Here is a 23,240-nt window from a genome sequence, read left to right on the forward strand (position 1 = left end):
CAGTTTTGTGAGTTCATACATACTGAACTAAATACTTACTTGGAGTTGAATACAACTCCGGAGATATCGCCTTTAACTTTCTGGGATTGCGCCAAGGCATACATTAGAGGTCGCATAATATCATTTGCAAGTGCCAGGAAAAAAAGAAAAGAGGCTAGGCAGTGTGAATTGGAGGCCAAAATAAAACACCTAGAGCAACAACACAAAAAAGCACAGACAGCCAATTTGCTTTCTGATCTTAAAGTGTTACGTAGCGAGCTTAATAGTTTAATAAACGAAAAAAATTGAGGGCAATTTAAGATTCATTAAGCAAAAGTACTATGAACAGGGTAGTAGGGCTAGTAGATTGCTGGCAATAAGACTCAGGAAACAGCAAACTTGTAATATGGTCCAAAAGTTGAAGTCAGATCAAACCCTAATTACTAAACCAAATCAAATTGCAAGTTGCTTTGCCAACTTTTTCGAGTCATTATATAAAAATTCAGATACATGTAAAGATGACAATACACTATCTGATTTCTTAGAAAAGATCAATTTAAAAACACTGCCAGAATCTGTAGCAAAGGAGTTAGATGAACCAATTCGAGAACAAGAAATTTTACAGGTGATTTCAAACCTTAAAACTAAAAAAAGTCCTGGCCCTGATGGTTTTATTAACGAATTCTATAAAAAACTTAAGGACAAAGTCGCACCCTTATTACTGAAAGCTTACCACTGCGCTCTGCAGACTGGGACTATGGCGCCGTCCTGGAACGATGCTACAATTGTCGTAATCCATAAAGAGGGCAAGGACCCCACAAATTGTCAATCATATAGGCCAATTTCATTACTTAATACTGATTTGCGCATTCTCACCACGATTTTAGCCAAAAGAGTTAGTAAAATCATTACACATGTCATAAATCCAGATCAAACGGGGTTCATTGCAGGAAGGCACTATGGAGATGAACATAAAATTCAGGGCCTTTCAATTAATGGAGAACAGCATAAATTGTCCATCTATGCAGACGATGTACTTTTATACATTTCAAATCCTGCAGTCAGTGTACCTCATTTAAAAGAAATTATTAGTACATACGGTTACCTCTCTGGTTACAAAGTTAATATTGACAAAACATTGGCTATGGATATAGAAGGAAACATTTCACAAACATTCAAGGAGCAATGTGGCTTTAAATGGCCAAACGAAGGTATCAAGTATTTAGGAATTCAAATTCCTCACTCATTATCAGACTTGTATAAAGTAAATTATGAAGTTATAGTTGCAAAAATAAAAAAAGATCTAGAGAGATGGACAGTCCTGCCTCTGTCTTTCTTGGGTCGGATCGAGAGTATACGTATGAATGTATTGCCAAGACTTCTATACCTTTTTCAAATGCTGCCTATTAACATTCCCAACTCTACATTTGATAATTTAGATAAACTTTTTTCCAAATTTATATGGCAAGGCAAACGCCCAAGGATCAAGTTCCAAACATTAAAACTGTCAAAACTGCAGGGGGGATTGGCTGTTCCAAATCTGAAATATTATTTCTGGGCAGCTTAGATGAGACCCCTGACTGTATGGGTGCAGGATTTGTCTGAAACTCAGTGGCTAAACATTGAGAAGACAATGTGCGAAAGATCATTGGAATCCCTGCTTTTTTCTAACATTTCAATTAAAAACTTGCATATGGGGGAATGGACAAGGGTCACACTAAAGATTTGGCGTAGAATCAAACAATCATTTAGTCTTCCAAAAGAAATTTCAATTTTATCAAGCCTTTCCTCCCTGCAGGGTTTTTCTCCTATTGTGGAAGACTCTGGCTTCAGAGCATGGTCAAATAACGGGCTTCATAAACTTTGTCATGTTGTGAGGAATGGACACCTGAGCTCATTTGAACAGCTGAGAGGTCAGTTTCAGCTTCCTTCTTCTGACTTTTTTAGATTTCTGCAGCTAAGAAGTTTTTTGACAAAACATAAAGAATGGAGGCAAGTTTTGGAGCCCTCACCCATTGAGGAAATATTTCTAAAAATATTTCAAAGTAATTCCTCCCCAAAATTAATCAGCAATTTTTATAACGCATTGATGAGTTTCAACACAAGTGCAACTTTGGATATTAAGGCAAGGTGGGAAGCTGAGACTGGCACTCAAATTTCAGAGGACACCTGGGAAGAGGTGTTTGGTGAAACCCATGTTGTGACTAATTCTGGACTGTGGAGAGAATTTAAATGGAAGGTGGTCATGAGATATTTTAGAACCCCAGAGATAATTGCCAAAATGAAGCCTACAAATCCTGACACCTGCTGGCGAAATTGTGGTACTTATTTAGGAACCCACTCACATATATTCTGGTCATGCCCAAAAATCTGTTCATTTTGGAATGACAAGTTCTCAAGACAGTTTTTCAACAACCATTAACAAAAGACCAACAGCTAGCCATTTTAGGAGTATTACCAAATGGTTTTGCGGGAAACAATAAAAAGTATCTCTTAAGAGTCTTGCTTACAGCAGCACTAAAGTGTATTACTATTAAATGGTTGAATCTTGACCCACCTTCATATAATATGTGGATTGATAAAGTAAGAGAAATTTACCAGATGGAGGAAATAACATATGCTCTGCGGATTCAGAGAGAATTGTTTACTGAGCGTTGGCGACCCATACATGCTTTACATGCTTTACATGCTTACATGCTTTACATACATGCTTTCAATAATTTAGCATAGGTCTGTTTCGTTTTGTTCATTTATGGCTAAGATTGTCACATGTTATTTAATATTACATAAAGTTTTTGTTTTATTTTTGTATTGTTTTTGTTGTTGTTTGTTTGTTTGCTTGCTTGGGTTTTGTTTTGATTCCCAGTTTTGTTTTGCTTCCCAGTTTTGTTTTGCTTCCCAGTTTTGTTTTGTGTTTCCTAATTGCAGTTCTTACTTTAATCTGTATTTCTGCATTGCGGTTCCTGTAACTGTCCTACTTGTGAACATTGACAAGTACAACTTGCAATGTTGTAAATTATAATAAAAACTGAGTTAAAAAAAAAAAGCTACAAGTGAGCAAATACAAAACTCAAAATACAACAACATAGGAATACAATATAAAAAAAAAAACCTCAGGCCGCAAAGCCTGGAGTTCTACCTCAGTGTGTAGTAATTTGTTTGTGATGACGACTCTCATCAACATTAATTTCTTCAATTTCATTACGTACATGTTTCTGATGCATATGTATTTTAAAATGCTGTTATATTTGAAGCTGAAAGTTATTAACACTTATTTGTTGGTCACCACTGACAATTCACTCACAACTATGCAGTGTGATGATAGCACTTTACTCAGGTCGCAAGATCTGTTAATCTCTGACAGTGTTTTTATTTGTTTGTTTGTTTTACCTCGAAAAGGGAAAAGCAGAATGATAAACCCACTCACAGAGCACTGGGAAATATGTAACAGGTTTATAACAGGTTTATAAAACAGAGGCAAAGCAGCTGGTGAATGCATTAGAGATTTGGGAGAGGCGGTGAAAGTATTTCCAAAGGTAAACACACGCTGTTGGTTTAATCTCACAGGGCTCGATAGACACAGAGAGATTTGCACAGACAGACTGATTATTCCAACGTAAAGAGAAACAGAAAATCATACAAGACAGAGGCTGAGCACGTGCCTCACTGACACAATAATATGGCAACAACTGAGTGTCTGCTTCTGTAAGTCTGAAATAGTCGGCTTGATGAGCAATGAGCTGCACGTGAGTATGATCAGCTGATCCCCTACAGGTTAGCAGCCAGTGAGAAGGCAGAGACATTGAGTGGAGCTACCTCTGTAGAAAGGTAACACCTCCACGAACACACACAGACAAGCACCAACAGGAGAGAGAGAGAAAGAGGCAAAAGGCCATCGTGAGAGAAACTCAGGGACCATGACAGGCAGACTGTTTGGTTTCTGGCAGAACATGTTACCATGGACCTACACAGAAGACAAGGTCTTCATGTCAGAGAACAACAGCAAGAGGTGTCTCCTTCTTTCTCTGTTGTCCCTGTGATAGACTGGTGACCAGATCAGGGTACACCATGCCTTGAACTTATGGCATATGGAAGAGGTTCTAGCCCCTCTGTGACCCAAGAACTGGGAAATTTTGACCCACAGAAAATGGATGAATGAGTAGAAGACTCACACTGAGCATTTTGTGGTTGCACAGACAGAACAGGATTTCACAGAGAAGCCAAATAAGAAGTGATAAAATAATCAAAGGTCTTTTACATGAAATTTATTGAAAACAGAAGTCACGCCTCTACTTCAGTTAGAGGCGTGACTAACTTATTGGGTGTTTACTTGTAAGCTGAGAAGACAGTCAACATTTAATTTATTATTATGATTTTAAATTGATGTACTGCAATTATTAGTCTTTTTATATATTACCTTTGATTCATCATATCTGCTGTCTAAACGGTTTCACAATCCTTCTCCTTGTTTTAAATCCAAGAATGAGACAATCTTTGTATATTTACAGGAAAATACCAAATGATGTATTTTTGTCTGAAACTGAACAAATAAACAAATAAATAAATAAATAATGTATCACTGAGTGTGTCTAAAGAACAAGTACCTTGATCAACATTAAGGTATCAATAGTTGCAAGACTGTAAAGTTATTATTATTAAATGATGTGAAATCTGTTATACACTTTTTACTCTCCCAAAGCACTCAAAGCACTTTATATAGCATGCCACATTTACGCATTCACACCAATTCCTTTACGTGCTTTCTAGCTAACTTTCACACACATTGCAATTTGGGGTTAGTATCTTACCCTCAGATATTTAGCATGCAGATTGGGGGAGGCAGAGATCAAACCACCAACCTTCTGATCAGAAATACAATTATTTGTTGGTTACCTCTGAATATCGATATCAGAGGTATATAGGCTCCTATCTTTAACAGAGTAAATCCTGTAGTCAGACTGTACATAAAGTTATCATTTCTGTCCTTTTCTTTCCATGTACAGCTGTGGGGTTTATGAATATTCCCCACCCTAAGCTATGATCTGATATCACTTTACTTCCTTTGCTGGTTTAGATCACAAGCATTTGAGTCAATTTAAATCAGTTTTGTTTTTTTAACAACAATTCACAATAACAGTCGCCTCAAAATGCTTTATTTTGTAAGTTAAACACCTTGCAATAAACAACAAGCACCTGGTAACAGCTGAGAGGAAGAACTAAGTCTGACACTGACAGAAAATAAAACCTGTGCATGGTAACAGTCATGTGTGAATTAGATCTATCTGGAGCAATGAAGTGCAAAAACAAGTACAAGGGTGCAAACAACTAACTTCATATATTGTTACATCTAACAAGACTGTAGATGTAACAATATATGAAGTTCATACAAACTGATCATTTCTCTTACAGGAAACATATCTATATAATACAATTGCCGCTCTGCAGCAGCAGAGAACATCTGTAAATATGCACTGCTCAAAAAAATTAAAAGAATTACTTTTAATTAGAGTAAAGCATCACGCCACTTAAACATCTCTGCTCTGTGAAGTAGCAAAACATGCAGTTCACAAAAGGTGCATCCCAAATCACGAATCATTTTACAACTAGAGGTCACTGACATTTTTTTCCTTTCTCATCTTTTCTATCTGTCTTTTTCACTAGTTTTACATTTGGCTAGAGTGATCATCGTTACTGGTAGGACGAGATGAAACAATCCCTGGATGCTACAGAGGTTGTACAGGCAGTCTAGCTTCTCTAGGATGCCAGTTCAATGCATGCAATTGCCAGGTTTGCTAGCACAGTCTCAAGAGTTTGTCACCCACTGTCAGACCCTATTGTGCTGCGGGTCCTGGGTTCCTCGTGGTATGACAATGCAAAGCCTCATGTGTTGAGAGTATGCAGGCAGTTATTGGAGGATTAAGGAATTGATACCACTGACTGGCCCCCACACTTGCCTGACCAAAATCCAACTGGGACATTATGCTTCTCTCCATCTGAAGCTGCCAGGATGCAGCTCAGACTGTCCAGGAGCTCAGATGCCCTGGTTCAGATCTGGGAGGAGATCCCCAGGACACTATCATCTCTTGCGGAGTATGCTCCAACATTGTCAGGAACGCATACAAGCCCATGGAGGACAAACTGACTACTCAGTAGAATTTTGAGTTGGTGCAATGAAATTTTGACAAAATGGTCTGCATCATTTTTTTTGTTCACTTTGATGTGTATCAAAATTCAGCCCCCTGTAGGTTGATTATTTTGATTTCAAGATGTTGTTTATTTGTATTTTTATTTATTTATTTATTTAGCAGTGAACATGTAACAACACTTGCAGTTCAATGAATGTTCATGTGTGCAAAGCATCCTGGTCTCAAAGCCAGCTTATCACTTGGGCTATTATGATGAAAGATTTTTTTAATTTTACTTTATTATATAAAACAGTGCATAATCTCAATTTCTCCAACGATCTCTTAAATTCAAGTGAAACTCAGTTTTGTCACTGATCCAGTTGGTTTTGCAGATCTTGCTATTAATCTGAAAGAAACGGTGCAGCATAATTCAGTCGTTAAAGGTGATTTAGAACTAAATTTACTTCCTTTAAAAGTTATTTGAGTTCATCATTACAGCAACAAATCACAACATGTAAGCTATTTTATTCCTGCACAGTTACCCAGAGCTGTTTGTGATTTAACTTCAGAATAAACTGTTTCATCAGCTGCTGCAGGAGCTGGTTTCCCTGCAAAGAAATGATTTGTCAAATGTCATTGTTACTGCCTCCTTGTTCAAAGTGACAACTTGATTTATTTTTACAACTTTTCCTTCTTGTGTAAAAATAATTAAAACTCGGAGCAAGCATGAAATACGGTACTTATTTAATTACTTTACTTACCTTTGTGTCTCTTCGGTTTCGCTTTATTGTGATAGACCTGTGTGTACAACAGGCTGTCATCTAAAAGAAGATGGACAGATGATCAGGATAAAAAGCCTCAGTTCAACCCTCCTCCACCCCTGGTCATTAAAGTCAGTGACTCTACAATCCAGTGAGGGATATTTATGTATTTATGTAACTGATATCATCACTACCCTCTTAAAATGATGAAGTAATGGTGTAATCAATAAGGATTGCTTGATGCATAAAAAACAAGAAAAAAAAATTACGTATCTTATTACTTTACTCACCGTTGTCTTTCTTGGTTTTAGCTCTATCTTGGGAGACCTGTGCATACAACACACTGTCATCTGAAAGAGGACGGACAGATGATCAGGATAAACTGATCTCTGTCAGTCGACACCACACTGATCACATAAACCTATTGAAGGTCTATTAAAGATGAGGCGTTTCTGTCATGTTCAAAATCCTTTGCTATTAAAACCTGTTAGCCTTCAACTCAGTTTCACATCAGCTCAACCCTCCTTCATCCCTGCTCAGCACGACCCTTCCACTGAGCTCAAATCCAAACCTTAAGGATCACTCTTCACTTTTCCTCCATCTCTGTCAGAATCTACATTCCAGTGAGGGAGTGTAGCTCATACCATTTATGTCCTTTGAAAACAATAATCTGGTCTAATCAACAGACTCCTCACATGTTTTTTCTATTCTCCTATTTCTGTAACAGGATTGAAATCAATTATCTGCAAGGCTTGTAGGTTAAAATATTACAATTACAATAATATGATCATGTTTATTACATGTCTACATACCTACATGCTACATAGTACAGAGGGAAGAACAAAGTAATTTTATTGAACTATACCAACATATAAAAAAGAAAAGGCAACATTTATTATTATTAAGAGAAAAAAACCCAGCTCAAACCGACATAACACAGAGTGAGATAAACATCAAGGATATCAGTTTGTCTGATTAGGAAACATAAATCCGTCTGAATCCGTTTTAACTGCTTTGGTGCAAATCAAAGTGACAAGAGGTGCACTGGAGAGGCAACAACAAGGCAACTGCCAAAAAATAAGTGTTTGTACAGGTGGTGGCCACAGGTCATCGCTCTCTCCTGATCCCTCCTGACTGATTTTTCTCTAGTTTTCCTTTGTGCTACTGTCCACCTGAGTGGCACGTTGCTGGGCTGTGGTATTAGTTAAGGATGTTAGGCCCTCAGGTTATAAATAGAGAGTCTCCTTCTTACAGTTTGACCAGAAACATGCACATGCTGCTTGGTTAAAGTCCTTATGGCTCAGATGCTCAGCTCTCCTTGTGTTACAGATCATCTCCTAGTATGTCACAGCACTTTTCTGAGAGGGCACTAAATGTGTCGTCCTGAACGAGCTGGTCTACCTGGACTGGAGGTACTGTACCATCTCATACTACCAGTAGTAACAGGAACACCAGCAAAAAACAAAACTAGATAACAATCAGTCAAGAGGAATGAGACAGATTCATAAAACAGATTCACAGTGGTTTACGTTTTGTAGGACAGACTGGTCTTAAAGTTGAACTGACCCTGTGTTACACCAGAAGGACCAAGTGTCCAACTTCTTTTTTTTTCTTATCTGTGTGCTGTGCAACTTATTTCCTAAACTTCCATGTTTAAACATAAATAATCACAGTCTACATACTTCTGTGCTACTGTATCTACTTTACCATTTTGTGTGTCATCGTGGTCTTTGATTGATTCATAAACACAAGCATCACCTACAAAAACAAGCCAATGATAGATTAGTAATTGAAATTCTTTTGAATGGATTTGATTATATTCTAAATCAAACTAGAAACAGATAAAATCTGTCAGTAAATAAATTAATGAATAAAGCAACAACAATACAACTTGTCATGGATCAGGCTGACCTTGGACAGTAGAAGCATGTCGACTGTGTTGACCTTCATCCTTGATCATGTGGTTCATTGCAGAGCTCTGATTTGTGCTCCGAGTCCTGGTAGAACAAAACAGTAGTAAAACTGTAGATTTAATAAGAAACACAGGATGTAGTTCTAGTACTGGAGAGGGGAGATTTGAACCAACCTGGTAAAGAATGAATCTGGAAGAAAAGAAAATGTCAGTGTTATATAGTAAATTGTTCTGGTGCAGTAACAGTACACGGAGCGTTCAGGATACATCTGTGAATTTTATTATTTACATCATATTCAGTTCAGATAATGGTCTCACCCTGTTTGAAGCGACACAACAGCAGCAGAAGAAGAATCAGTAAAACTCCACAAACGAGTCCAACAATCAAAGGAGTGAGAAATGAAGAGCTTTCAGGCTCAGGTGCTGCTGTAATAATAACTGGTTTTAATTAGATGTATTTATACAGATTTATCCACATAATTTACATGGGAACATTTTAAAACCTAAAATATAGTACTATTTACAATATCACTATTCCTAAATAAAAAGTGAAAAGATTGCACTTGTTTTACACCATCCTGCTCTCTGGTGATTATTTACCTGAAGTATAATGATCTCCTCTGCTCTATATATCTGAAGCCGGATATGTTGTAGATTCATAAAAGTCATGTTTGTTTGTTCATGTTCAGAAAAAACTCACCAGTTTTCCCAATCCTGACTGACTGGCTGTCCTCTGTGTAGTAAACTGGGTTTCCTCTTCCTCCTCTGCACCTGTAGAGTCCTTCCTGTGAGACACTGATTTGTCCATTTGAGTGGAAAACTGCATCTTGTGTGGTCAGGGCTTCAGAGGAGTTCTCATCTCTGTAATAGTAGTATTTCCATCCAGATGATGATGATGGGTTCACAGAGCAGGTCAGGGTCACACTGCCCCCTACTGGAACAGCTGTGTTATCAGCTCTCAGTTTGGCCTTTGGTTTATCTGCAGTTCAGTTTAGAAAAAGACAGAAAGAAAACATATATTAAACCCAAAACAGAGGTCAAGATCACACTGCCCTGGTGTCGTATGCCTGCATTTTACTTCTTGTATACCACCTCTTAAATTTTCTTAAATGTCCTTACATTTCCAGTATATACTGTACATACATACATATATATAAATATATATATATATATGTATATATATATATATATATATATATATATATATATATATATATATATATATATATATATATATATATATATATATATATATGTATATATATATACATACATAGACATATAGACATGCAGATATACACTCATCCCCCCTTCCCTTCCAAACACCTTCGATGCTTTTCCCCTCACGATGCAGACGGTGGATCAAAGGAGACCAGCGCATATGCTGCAGGCCCGGATGCCCTGTCTACACTCGCTTTCTCTCACCTTTTACCCATCCCTGTTGCTTGTCATGTGTTCTATGGTGTATTAAGAGTTTTTTCATGTGCTATGCGCTGAGGTGTTTTTGGTTTTTTTTCTGTTCTCAAACTGATCTCCCTGTTGGAGCTCAGTCTGGGGGGAGTTATTTTCTCCTTGTCTTTCCTGATGTTGTGCATTTTTTCATTGTTCAGTTCCGGTCGCTGCTCGAGCAGCTGACAGGCCAGCTACCTAGCCTGACCTGTCTCCCCAATGTGATGTTTGTGGGGTATGTACGGTCGGCAACGTCAGTCTCTCTTAATTGCCCGTTGGGGATGGATAAAGTCTTCTGAATCTGAATCTGAATGTACCATGCTTTGTAGACCATTGAATTCATCCTGTGCTGACCATTATGACATTTGTCAAATGGAGATCACACAACAAACATGACTTACTTGATACTGACAATGTGAAGGCTTCACTCCACTCTGTTGAAGAATATGAGTCATCTCTGCGTCGACTCTTACACATGTAGTCTCCACTGCTGGACTCAGAAACTCTGAATGTCACATCATTATTGTGTGTCCACTGTGTGGGTGTCCTGGGTCCTCTCCATTCATACTCCCACTCAGGGGTTTCACCTCCTTCCTGCACCTCACATGTCAGAGTGATCGTCTCACCTCTGAATATCTGAGGCCAGTTGGGTTGTTGTTTTACAACAACTTTATTGGAAACTGTTTACACATATTAACAGTTGAGATACAAATAGAAACATGAAATCAACACAGAAAACTTAACATTGTATGTTTGATAATCATGAGTGAATGTATATTTCAAACTAAATGACTGAACTCACTGGTTTTCTCAATGGTGACATCATCACTTATATCAGTGTAATAAACTGGGTTTCCTCTTGTTCCTCTGCAGCTGTAGATTCCTCCTTGAGATACTCTGATATCTCTGTTTTCTTGATCTCTGATTTTACCTTCAGAGGTTCTTTGGGTTCGTCTGAACCACTCATATTTCCATCCATCAGAGCTCTGCACAGAGCAGGTCAGTGTCACACTGCCCCCTACTGGTATGATTGTTGTTCCTGCTGTCAGTGTGGCCCTGGGTTTATCTGCTGTTATGAAAGAGGAAGAAAAAAAAATATGTGTGATTCATTATAATCACATAAGAACACTGAAATACAAAACAGTTTATATTTTTATAGGATAAAAATATAAACTAAAATATATAACACATCATTTATGCTGTGTTAATAAACACAGCATAAATATTTGTCCATTCTCTGGCCTGAGGAAGTCACACTGAATGTAAACTAATACAGTTCACTGTTGAAGGAAACACAATGATTGTTGTATCTGCTGTCAGTATGGCCTTGGTATTATCTATTATGAAAGAGGAATAAAGATAAATATTTTTGTTGTCATTATAACAACATAAGAAGATTAAAAAACAATACAGTTTATATTTATATTAATATTTGCTGATCTCTAAATAACCGTAGTCTAAATGTTTGTCCATTCTCTGGCCCTGAATGTAAACTAATGTTGGTTAGTTGGTTTAGATAACAGAAACATCATCACTTTAAACTTTATGAAGCTTTTCATGTTTCTTATTTTCTTTTAGAAATGTAATTACATTTAATTTCATCCATGATTGACACTGTTGTTAAAACTCACACACGTACTAATGGCAAATTTCAGAGTCTGTGAGTATTGTAGCACTGACTTTACTGTGAACAAAGTAACGGGTACTGTGGTCCTGGTTAAAGTTCAAGTTGCAATGACATTTTGACAAATTTAATTAAAAGTACTATATTTTATAATTCAGTTGAGTATTTGAACAGGGATCAAACATTTATGCTGTCGGTCACTGAAGACTTACCTAATACAGTTACAGAGACAGTATTACTGATCTTTGTATCACGTGAGAGCTTCTTCTCACCAGAACACTGATATTCACCACTGTCATATGTAGATATCATTTGTAATTTGTAGTCCTTGTTTGAGTCGTAGGGGACAAATTCTTGACCATCCTTCTTGATTTGGTAATACCAGTCAGTGTCTTTTCCTTTTTTCATGTCACATTTGAAGGTAACAGACTCTCCAATGAAAAAACTGGACCAGCTGGGTTCAATAGTTAGCACAGCATCTAGAATCCAACACAACCACAAAGTTAACAACCTGAAACACTTTCTGTGCCATTCAAGGCACAACCTGTGTGTATATTCATAGAGTTAAAAATATAGTGATAAATAAATAATTAAAAACAAAAATGTAAAGTAATTAAGACTAAAACAGTAGTTAAGATGGAAAATAAAAAAACAAAGCAAAAAAGTCAAAACTGTTCAGTCACCTTGAGCATGTCCAGTGCAGAGGAGCGTACAGAGCACTACAATAAAGACAGAAACTTCAGACATTATCAAAGTAGCAACACTCAAATATGTCTGTGTAGGTTGTCAATCATCCAGGTCATGGTAATCTACTTATGCCATATTTGAATGTCCAAAGAGCTCGGTAAGAAAGCGACTGGACCTCTTTAAGTTCCTTGAAGATTTTTAACCGCTCTTTCAAGAAGCTTCTTCAGTTTTAAAACACTGTGTGAGTTGCCAAGGTATAAATAACAGTGTGGGCCATTATCACCAGAGGTTTCCATTTATTTATTTTTTTCAATCCTGTCTGGCAGCTTCTGCAGAATCAGATCTTTGATCTGAATGCACTGTTGTGCCAAATACATTTTCTTTTTCCAAGATCAGCTCTATAAATTTTCTACAGGCTCCTCTTGTTCAGGGTTTATCTGTTTATTTATTCATTTCTTTTTGTGTTATTTAAAATTATTACATTATGTAGTACTATTGTTGTATGACAAGGTCTAAGGCAGGACAAGCAGGAGAAAAAAACAAGAGAGGAGGGACAGGGGGAGATGTAACAAAAGGACAGAGTACAAATAGAAATTTATAATGTAACACCAACCTTGCCTCACCCTATCATGTGGCGTATTGAGGTCACCTGACACAAGATGAGAGGGAGTTAACGCTCCTGGGAAGGGATCTCAAAACTGCATTGAAGGTGCCGACAGCAAGAGATGCCACCACAGGGGTTAAATTCCTGCGACTCTCCATCTTTTTTTTCTAGAACTGAATTAAATTTCCTCTCGGATGAGAGGTGAAATGTCTTCAAGAAACTCCTTAGACACTCAAATATCTCATAAAAAACATTTGGGGTTTTAACAGTGTCTACTATGATTGGTTACATTTTATATTAAGATGTAAAATAAATCAAATTCTCACTGATGGGGGACTAATGTCACGGTCCTGAGCCGGTGACCCAGTGTTTTGTGTTCTGTGTTATTATTAATCTTTGGTTTCATCATGGTTTATCATTACTAGTCTTTTGGTTTATGGTTCTCTACTTCTAGCTTTAGTTGTTCTTTGTTTTGTGATTTCTAGTTCTTGGGTTTTGTTTCTGTGCCCCTCATGTTTAGTGTAGGTTTAGTTCTGTCTTCATGTTTATTTTCTTGTTCCCCAGTCAGTCGTGTCTCATGTCGCAGTTTGTCTCTCCTGTCCCTGTGCTCTGTGTTCCTTATGTTCAGTGTCAAGGTTGTGCCTCTGTGCCTGTCGTGTGTTTCCTCTTTTATTTTGATAGTCCATGTGCTGTGTGCAGTATGTCTCGTTTTGCTTCCCTTTTCTCGTTAGGTCTGATTTGTCCCGACTGTGTTGCCACCTGTTCCCCATCTTCTCATTTTCCTGCCTGTGTATTTAAGTCCTGTGTTTCTGTCTGTCATTTGCCATGTTGTACCCTCATAATACTGTGTGTTTCTTTGCTCCCTGTTCCAAGTCAATTCCTAGTTTTCAGTTTCTGGTTTATTTTCTAGTGTTTGTGTTAAGTCAGATTGTTAAATGTTGTCATTTTGTTTCTTAAATTTGTAAAGTCTTAGTTCAAGCAGTAGGATCAAAGACATTCCTTTGTCTCGGACCACCTCTCCAGCCACTCTGGTGCTGGGGGAGGTTTTATTGTAGATTCATCCTATCTGAAAGATCTGTTTCTTGTGTTGTAAGCTTCCTGCTTTTATGACCCTTTTGGTGAGCAGGAGTTCACACAAACACACACACACACACATTCTCACATACACATACACACAAGCTCTTGCACATGCATACACGTGCACACACATACACACACATAGTGCCTTGTCTTTTGTAACCAAGGGGGTTCTACGGTGGGAGGTGCTTGTGTTGTGTTGTATTGTGTAAACTGTAACTGTCATGGGAATAAATAGCTGTGAGGAGAGCTGCTCTTTGAAGGATTTGGGCTAGAGACAGGTGATGAGCATTGCTCCACCGCCTGGTTCTGACCAAAGCTTCCCTCGTTAGCGAGTTAAAGACCGGTTGAAGATGTTCTGTCTTGGTTTCGTTCTTCATGAGGAATAAGTCTCTAAACTAGCGGGGCCTGTGGAAACACAGACTCAACAGTTTGAGTTTCTAGTTTTGCTTTGTATTTGGATGAGAAGTTTTCCAGCGTTAAATCTGCCGTTTTGAGTTTACTCCTCTGTTTATAAGTCCAACATCCTGCCTGCCACACAGCAAACCATGACAACAAATCTTTCTTGGATAAACTAAAGCAGCTCCACATACAGACTCAAATTAGAGTGAACCATCAAAAACATGTTGATAACAAAAGATGACTGATGCTCTGTTCTTCTTACTAAAACATGTTTATGGATCAGTATGAATCAAACAATAGAAGTCAGTGATGTACTCACAGAATAGGCCCAGCTCACAGAGCAAAGTGGCTCCCATCCTCACATCCAGCAGTGACACGTCTGAAAACTTCTACAACTTTCTGTAAAGAGAGAGAGTGAAGCAGCAGCACAGCAGATACCAAAGAAGGAAGCAAAGACTTTTTTTAACTTCTTCTTTCTGCTTCCTTCCTTTTACACAGAAATAGCAACTTAACAAGTTCTGACCACAGCATGTTGTGACATCTTTATACTCTCCTGCTGCTGCAGAAACATCAGGTACTTTCTTTATGAAAAGGCCTGTAATATAAAAACTAAACTGAACAAAAATAGACATGCAGTAAGTTTTATTATACAAATATCTGCATGACTGAGCAGCTAAAAAGGCAAAATAAAATCACAATTTCAGGATAATTTTTAAATGTGAAGTGTTTACGTTATCTTACGTGCCAAAAACACAACAAGAACACAGCTCTGGCTGCACCTTCACACACCACACACACCGAATACTCTTTGTCATAAATCATTAGAAGCATCAAATCACAGCATCGAAGCATCATCATACAGAAACAGACATAAGAAGCCACAAAATGTTAATGTTGCACTAAAGGCTGCTGCACAAAATCATTAAACTGCTTCAAATATCCAATTAATACATTTCCATGAACGAATAAAGTCATCTGTCCAGGGTGTTTCTCACCTCTCATCAGCTGGGATAGGCTCCAGCTCACCTGAGACACAGAACTTTATAAACAACCAAGAAAACAGATTCATGCAATATTAAGGTTTTCTTAACTGACAAAGCTGAGATTGGTTCATTTAAAGTATTTCATTACACTGATGCAAAACAGAAATGGTGTCCTTAAGCAGAAGTGGGCATGAGGCAAGAGGAAGTCCCGCCCTCTCTCTCAGATTACGCGTGCTGCTGTTTTCATGGTGATGTAAGCTGTGTCAGTGACCACACAGTGGGCTGGTTCCTGAGGAATGTGAGTAATGTTTTTAAAATCAAAACTGAAATCTGAAATAAAACACTGTATGACTCTTTTATAAACTGTTTCCACTGAGAACTATTAAAGCAAATCCAAAATTTACACCTGTTTGAGCTGACCACATACAAAACACTGTCAGTCTGATGTTTGGAGAGCAAAGCCGCAAACAGAGCCACCGTATGAATGCTACATTTGTGTTTCTTGTTTGGTTTCCTGATGCACATCTTTTTGTATATATTTTATATACATATATATAACAGAGCACACCCACTTAGTACAAACAGCGCAACTCATGGGCAGTGGGTGTTTCCCCTTTTCTGGGAAGAGACAGAAGCTCAGGATCAAATAACATCTCAGTTTCAGAAGAAATACCACAGAGTGGGGTTTATGCAGCACTTTTCTAGTTTTAATGACTATTAAAAGTTAATAGTGCAACCCACATTTATAAAACAGTTTATTTTGTACACTTTAAATACTTTAAAAACCTCACATCCACAACCAGTTTTAAACGCTGGATATGGTTTCTCGTCCACTAAAGAATCAAGAGGCTGCTTCTCGAAAAGCTGGCGACTGTCCTGGAGCCATGCAGGTAAATAAAACTATTTTATTGTTACTGTTTCTTCAAAAAGCTCTATAGTTGACAGTTATTGTGTAGATTAATAATTACTTTCTTGAACTGTCTACTACAGGTTTGTGACTGAGCTTCTTGGAGGTGAAACATATGTCTCATGTTCAGTGGTTTTACCTGTTTTCTGCCACCTGCATCACACCATGGAGGTCTGCAATGATCAAACTACATGGTGAAATTTAAGGCTACATCCACACAAGCCCGGATAGATTTGAAAACGGCGTTTTCGTCTGAAAACCCTCCGTGTCCACATTATCGTTTTCAGTCATTTTCACAGAGTTGTGCGTCCACATTGAATCAGCCGAAAACGCTTACGTTCCAGTACTGCGCATGCGTGAAACGCAAGATGATTCGACCTGCCTCATTTCTGTCGGCCGCTTATTTACTTTCTGGCTCTTTGAAACATCGCGGCAAAATGTCGAGGAAAAGCACCAAGTTTTTTAAAAGGACTAAGAAGGAGGTGGAGTCATTGCTGCGAGTAACACAAAAGTAAAAAGTTGCAAAAACGAGTAAAGGATTGGAAAAAAAAGCTAACTGAACCATCTACAAACCGATATTAATCTTTAATAGGGCTGTCAAAATTGAGAGCAAACAAAACAACAGCTGTATAATGCCCATTGCTATCTTAGTTTAATTGGTCACTTGACTGCGTCACATGACTAAAATGTGTCATCGTTTTCAAAAAGTCTCCATTTTCGCTGTCCACACTGCAACGCAAAAGCACCATTTTCAAATGTATGCATTTTCAAAACGTTGCTTTTTTCCTTCACTGTGGACGGGAGGCCAAAATGGAGAGAAAAAGATGCTCTTTCAAACGAAAACGTATTAGTGTGGACGTAGCCTAAGACTGCCTTCACAAACGACCCATCCCAACATGTAGCTATTAGAGTTGGATGTCTCAAGACCACTTTTACGTGGTCTTGGTCTTGTCTTGGTCTCAATGGACTTTGGTCTTGTTTTGGTCTCACTGTCTTGGTCTTGCTGTCTCAGATCGATATAGTGGTCGGGAGATTTGGAGTCAACAGTATCCATGACACACAACGTAACGTACGATAAAGTGTCATGCGTAAAAGCATCTGCTCTAAGAGCCGTGCTTAGAGAGTGCTTTGTAATGAATCAGAAGAGTCGACTCCCATTGAGCGAGAGCTGGCTCCTCACTTAATTTCCTTTCGCTGCTCAGCTCTCACACAGTGGCTCAGCTATGCTCCAATCCCTCCATATTGTGGCCAATCACATACGAGGATATAGGATAATATCACACAACAGAAAGGGTGAGAGACGCGACAGTCAAGTGGAGCATGGGTCTGTCCTCTCCTGAGTGAGACAGTAGACAGCGGTGAGGAGGGCTGTGCGAGTGCATCGCAATATGCCGAAGCAGCATCTGCCTGCAGTTTAAATACTTTTTTGTCTTGGTCTTGACTCGACTTTGTCTTGGTCTTGACTCGGTCTGTCTTGGTCTCGATACCCTCTGGTCTTGGTATTGTCTTGGTCCTGGTTTAAGCAGTCTTGACTACAACTCTAGCAGCTATACTCAACCATCAGTGGCTCAAATAGCTACTGTGCTTGACCCACGCTTTAAGGATTTAAAGTGTCTTGCAAGGGGAGAGCAAGAAGAGGTTTGGCCCTGCCTTGAGGCCCTGCTGCAGGAACAGTGTAAAGATGGCACCACAAAGGAGCCAACAAAGACAAAGAGCCTCCTCCTCTGTCTTCAGACTCTGATTCAGATGAGGAAGCCCTGTGTAAAAGGGCCCTGAGTTTGTACAGAGCAGAAACCGCCATCAGCGAGACAGACTGCCCGCTGCAGTGGTGGTCCAGTCGAGTAGGTACCCACCCACAGCTGTCTGTCCTGGCCTGCAAGATTTTGATTAGTCCTGCCACTTCTGAGACAGCTTTTTCCTCAAGGAAAAACGCAGCGTTTTGGAAACGCTCTCAAAAACACATACATTTCAAAACAGAGCTGTCCGGTCGCAGTGTGGACACTCGAAAACACAGACTTTCTAAATCGATGACGCATTTTAGTCATGTGATGCAGTCATGTGACCAATTAAACAAAGATAGCGGTGCATTATACAGCAGTTGTTTTGATTGCTTTCAATTTTGACAGCCCTATTAAAGATTAATATCAGTTTATACATGCTCCAGATAGCTTTTCTTCAAATTCTTTAATCCTCACTCGCTTTTGCGCATGCACAGGACTGGAACGTAAGCGTTTTTGGCTGTGGACGCACAACTCTGTGAAAAGAACTGAAAATGCTAGTGTGGACGCGGAGCGTTTTCAGGCGAAAACGCCGTTTTCAAATGTATCCGGGCTAGTGTGGATGTAGCCTTAGAGACTCTGCTGATCGTCTGTCCCGTGATGATGCATTCTCTCACTAAGCTTGGTTTAGCTTGTATGCAGGCTTTATTAAATGGAAAACTTCCACAACACTGCCTTATTTTTTAAGAAGAAAAACTGCATTTATGTTGACATTTTTAGTGTTATTATTTAAAGACAATACCATTTTGAAAATGTACTTAAAGTACTTAAAATAGCACTTTATTTTTAAGTCTGCCCAATTTTGGCCAGAGATATTATTTTTGTTTCTCTGTTTTGAATTGAAATGCAGTTTCAATGCTTTTTTTCCATAAATTAAAAAAGCTTGAGTTTACAATATTCATGTCCACGTCTATTATTTGATTCTGTTGCCCACTAAAACCCTTTTTGAATAAAAAAAACATTTGCATTTTGTCTATATTGAAAGAACCACAGATATAGTGTACAAGTAGTGAAGTCTAAATATAATATACAATAATTTTTTTAAATGAAAACTGAAGTTGAAGAGGCTCGGGCACCATCTTGGGTTTTAGATGTGTCATTTTATAGCAAGTCAGCAGGAAGGCAGAATTCCTAAGTAATGAAGACATAATTGGGTGGGAAATTCTTGTACTGTATAAACCAACACTAGTAACAGGGTTCTGTTATATTACAGATGATGAAATTTAGCTAGTTTCATCATAGAAGACCGAATGTACTGAACCTTTAGCTGACCTTTCACAGCACTAAAGGAGAAATATGGAATTAAATTAGAATTTTCTTTCCTTTTTCTAAACTTAACAATGTAGTTTTGGATGAATCACTAAGTTAAGTGCAAAATTTAAGGTCCAAATGGGATTCTGAAACAATTTATTGCAGTTTCAGGTCTAGCTATACATAGAAGAACTATGTACAGCTCGACTCTCCCTGGCCTGTTCAACAGTCAGGTCAGGCCACAATTCTTTATAGTCCATATATTCAGACGATCACTATGAAGAATGATAGATGTGCAGTGACATTTAAAGTACGTGGAGTCAAGGGTGATTCGTCTAAAGAAGGGTGGCGGAAAGATGATTGGACTAGACCAGTGATGTCACAATCAGCTTGACCATGTGGGAAAGTGTGGTTATAGAGCTTCCTTATTGAATTTACACAAAACCTTTATTTCATTTTTATCTCAACTGACAAAGCTGAGCTTTACTAATGTAAGTTATTGCATTACACTAATGCATGCTGATACAAATCTTTCCATTCAGGTGAAATTGTGGCTTGGTCACAAATTCAGCCACAGGAAGTGAATGAGCTAAAACAAATAGAAATAGAGTCCTCAAACAAAAATGAAGTCCTGCCCCCTCTCTGTTTGTCTCTCTTACCTGACTAGTAGCTGCTGCATTATTGCAGAACGAGTGTTTTTTTCTTCTTTTTTTTAAATAAACCACACAGTGAGCCTCTTCCAAAGGGGGAAATATTTCAGAAATCTAACTTGAACTGATGTTAAAATGGCACAGTCTTCAAACACTGTATGAATATTGTAAGTACATTTGTGTTTCTTGTTAGGTTTCCTGATGCGCATATTTTTTATAGATATTAAACTGCAGCCCAACAAAGCAAAAGAGATGTAAGTGAGTGACACTACACTTGATAGCTTGTCCTCATATTGGTGTTTAAGACATTTTATTATTAAGGTTTCCATATTTTCCTTATGTTATTATACACTTCGCATGGATAAGAAGAAGAAGATATATGAGAAAAAGTAGAAATAGGATGAAGAAGCCTGCTTTGCTGTTTGGTTCCAGTAAAGTGATCCTTTACATTACTGTCATCTTGTGTCCCGCAGTCGGCTACTGTCACTGAAACCTCCACGTCTTTTCATGCTCATAGGAAAGCTCTCTCTCTCTCTCTCTCCTTTTTTTTATGGGCGTGCCCCTCTCACACACTATTTAAGCTTTTTGATTCATATTTTTAAAAATCTGATATTTTAAAAAAATAATGATGAAAGAAATAGATTATAAAGTATTTAAAATGAGCTCAAATGTAAATATATGAAGCAGTAATGTTGATGTGTGTGTAGTGAAAGTATTCCTTCTGTGAAAGGACTGCTGCTATCTACCCGAACAAATGTGACTGGAGTTTGTTTTAGAACTTAGATTTTATGCTATTTATGCCTTTTTTTGCTGCTCTTAAAACTTATTCTTTTTAAACTGTATTGCTTATTGCACTGTAGAGGCTGGTGAGAAACAGTATTTCGTTTCAGGCTGGGTAACACCATACGAAATGATTATAAACTTCTTGAGTCTTGACTCTAGTGGGATATTTTTGAGTACTTCTTTTCCTAAAGGAATGGTTTAAAAAATTCCTCCACCACTTGCTATTAACAGCTAATCATAAATTATGTGATAATGGTAGCTAATTTTCAGCTAATATACTGATAATTCTTATGAATTCTTATCAATATTATTAGTAATAGTATTTTACAATTCTTCAGCCACTAGTGCAGAAAGGTGAAGATGTCCATGTAGAGTGAAACCAGACAGAAATTATGTGTTTAATCTGGTCAAATTAATCTTGAAAATGACTGAACATCCAGCCTGTAGAGCTGTCCACAGAACAGCTCAGGATCATGCTGCTCCCTGCTGGTATATCTCTCTAATCTGCTGTCAGTGAGGCTTGAGGTCTATGTGCTGTTCAGGTTGTAGTGTAAAACATAAGGGCAGTCATACCACAGCTATAGTTTGTTCATGGTCAATGATTTACATAGATGTAAAATACATTGTAAAATCACACTCATCACTCAAGAAAGGGCCAGAAGCAAAGAACAATTCAAGATATTGATGACCACTTTATTTGCTTTGGAGATACCCAACTGTTCAGGTCAATGAAGGTAAACTTAAAAAATAAAATGCATGATACATTTAAATTCATGCAGTATGTATGCATGGTGTAAGTATTCTTCATTACTTTGGGCGTAATGTAGACGATCTTATGTGTAAAAGTATATTCAGTGTATCTACTGTAACATGGCAACAGCTGAATTTAAAGCCACATTTTCAGACACTCGTACATTACGTATAACACCTCCAAACTTTCTGTTGTTACATGAAATATTATGAAAGCTTTAATAAAAAATATTTGACTATAGAGAACATGAATACTTAATGGAAACATCCATTTGTAATAAAAGACAGTATTAAGTCTATATTATAATATTGAATATGACTTCTGACCAACTAATTTTACAATGTAAGAGAGAAAATCACAAACATTTAAAATGAAAACACTGACACTGCAAGAAAATGTAATTAATGAACCTTTTAGAAAGTTCCCTCACTTATAATGATGATTTAATAATGTTTACATGATCAAGAAATTCCTACTGATAGTTCTATGTATATTTTTACATAAAATAGAAATAAAAAATAAAAGCAAAACATCAGAGAGACATTTTTAAAACATTTTTAAAAGCATTTAGGTATTTCATACCTAAATGCTTTTGTGCCCATAGTTTGTAACTTGATGATCCTTGAATGGTGGGAAATATGTGGAAATAGGACCTGTCAAAGGTCTAATGGTTGGGAGTGACAGTACGTCTTCAGTCATAAGGAAATAAGCTGAAACTATAGCCACTTTTCATAGCTCACCCAGTTTGCATAGACAAAATTGTTGACTTTTCACATGAAGAGCCCACTGGACCTACATCACACGGGTCACCCAGTTTCACAAAGAGCAAAGCACAGATAAATTAAAGATAAATTCACAATTTTGAATATATTCAGCTTAAATGAGCAGAATTGAGCAATAATGAGGACATTAGATGAATGCTCTCTTTCAGCGAGTTAATGACCAACACTGAACATCTGTATAATACACTCTCAGTCTGAAACAGCTGTGCACTACATTAAAATTGTGGGTGTAATCAATTTCTGCCCAAACTAAAATAATAATGTTAGTATTGATTTTAATGATAATCACTGTTATTTTATAACCACACATCTTCCACTATCTATATATTAAAGTTGATAGTGTATCATTGTCTGCATTTCCAGAGCCTCTGATTGTCTCATAGACACAACGATCACCTACAAGTCAGAGAAAATGAGTCACCACAGGTCTGTGATACTAATGTGAACACAAGTATTCTTGTCAGTAACATTTATATTAAGATATGATGAGATAAACTTTGTTGTCAGTGTAAGCACAAACAAAGATACAGTCTATTGGAAAAATGGTTATTACTTATAAATGCTGTACATGATTAAATGTTGTTATTGTCTTAGCTTTGTTTAATTAAACAGTGTTAAAGCTGCAGCAGAGAAAAGCATCAGGATATTTTAAACGAGATGAAAAACTAACCATGAAGAAGAGAGGAGTAGACTTGTTGATTTTCATCCTGACTCACCCTCTGCTCATCAGGAGAA

General features: G+C 37.7%; 2 protein-coding genes across 3 annotated transcripts in view; both read right to left on the bottom strand.

Annotated features, from left to right (window-relative positions):
- LOC102076086 (low affinity immunoglobulin gamma Fc region receptor II) overlaps positions 1-23,240 on the bottom strand; it is a 120,097-nt gene that overhangs the window by 37,612 nt on the left and 59,245 nt on the right. The window contains exons 1-3 of one of the 2 annotated variants that reach the window (XM_025904946.1): positions 14,940-15,066; positions 12,534-12,569; positions 12,063-12,329 (exon numbers count right to left, since the gene is read on the bottom strand). The exons of the other annotated variant lie outside the window; for it this stretch is intronic. Coding sequence (XP_025760731.1) covers positions 12,063-12,329; positions 12,534-12,569; positions 14,940-14,976 — 340 coding nt within the window. The 5' untranslated portion in view covers positions 14,977-15,066. Of the gene's footprint in view, positions 1-12,062; positions 12,330-12,533; positions 12,570-14,939; positions 15,067-23,240 lie in introns of those variants that run through there. 2 annotated transcript variants of the gene reach the window in all.
- The window catches only part of LOC106097686 (Fc receptor-like protein 5), a 111,090-nt gene continuing 93,477 nt past the window's right edge, over positions 5,628-23,240 (bottom strand). Inside the window, exons 7-17 of the mRNA XM_025904940.1 lie at positions 11,029-11,292; positions 10,628-10,906; positions 9,478-9,756; positions 9,096-9,203; positions 8,952-8,967; positions 8,777-8,862; positions 8,573-8,623; positions 7,156-7,215; positions 6,866-6,925; positions 6,647-6,712; positions 5,628-6,510 (exon numbers count right to left, since the gene is read on the bottom strand). Of these exons, the coding sequence (XP_025760725.1) occupies positions 6,506-6,510; positions 6,647-6,712; positions 6,866-6,925; positions 7,156-7,215; positions 8,573-8,623; positions 8,777-8,862; positions 8,952-8,967; positions 9,096-9,203; positions 9,478-9,756; positions 10,628-10,906; positions 11,029-11,292 (1,274 nt within the window). The 3' untranslated portion in view covers positions 5,628-6,505. The remainder of the gene's footprint in view (positions 6,511-6,646; positions 6,713-6,865; positions 6,926-7,155; positions 7,216-8,572; positions 8,624-8,776; positions 8,863-8,951; positions 8,968-9,095; positions 9,204-9,477; positions 9,757-10,627; positions 10,907-11,028; positions 11,293-23,240) is intronic.

This window comes from Oreochromis niloticus, unplaced genomic scaffold, assembly GCF_001858045.2.
Source record: "Oreochromis niloticus isolate F11D_XX unplaced genomic scaffold, O_niloticus_UMD_NMBU tig00007810_pilon, whole genome shotgun sequence".
NCBI classification, from domain to species: Eukaryota; Metazoa; Chordata; class Actinopteri; order Cichliformes; family Cichlidae; genus Oreochromis; species Oreochromis niloticus.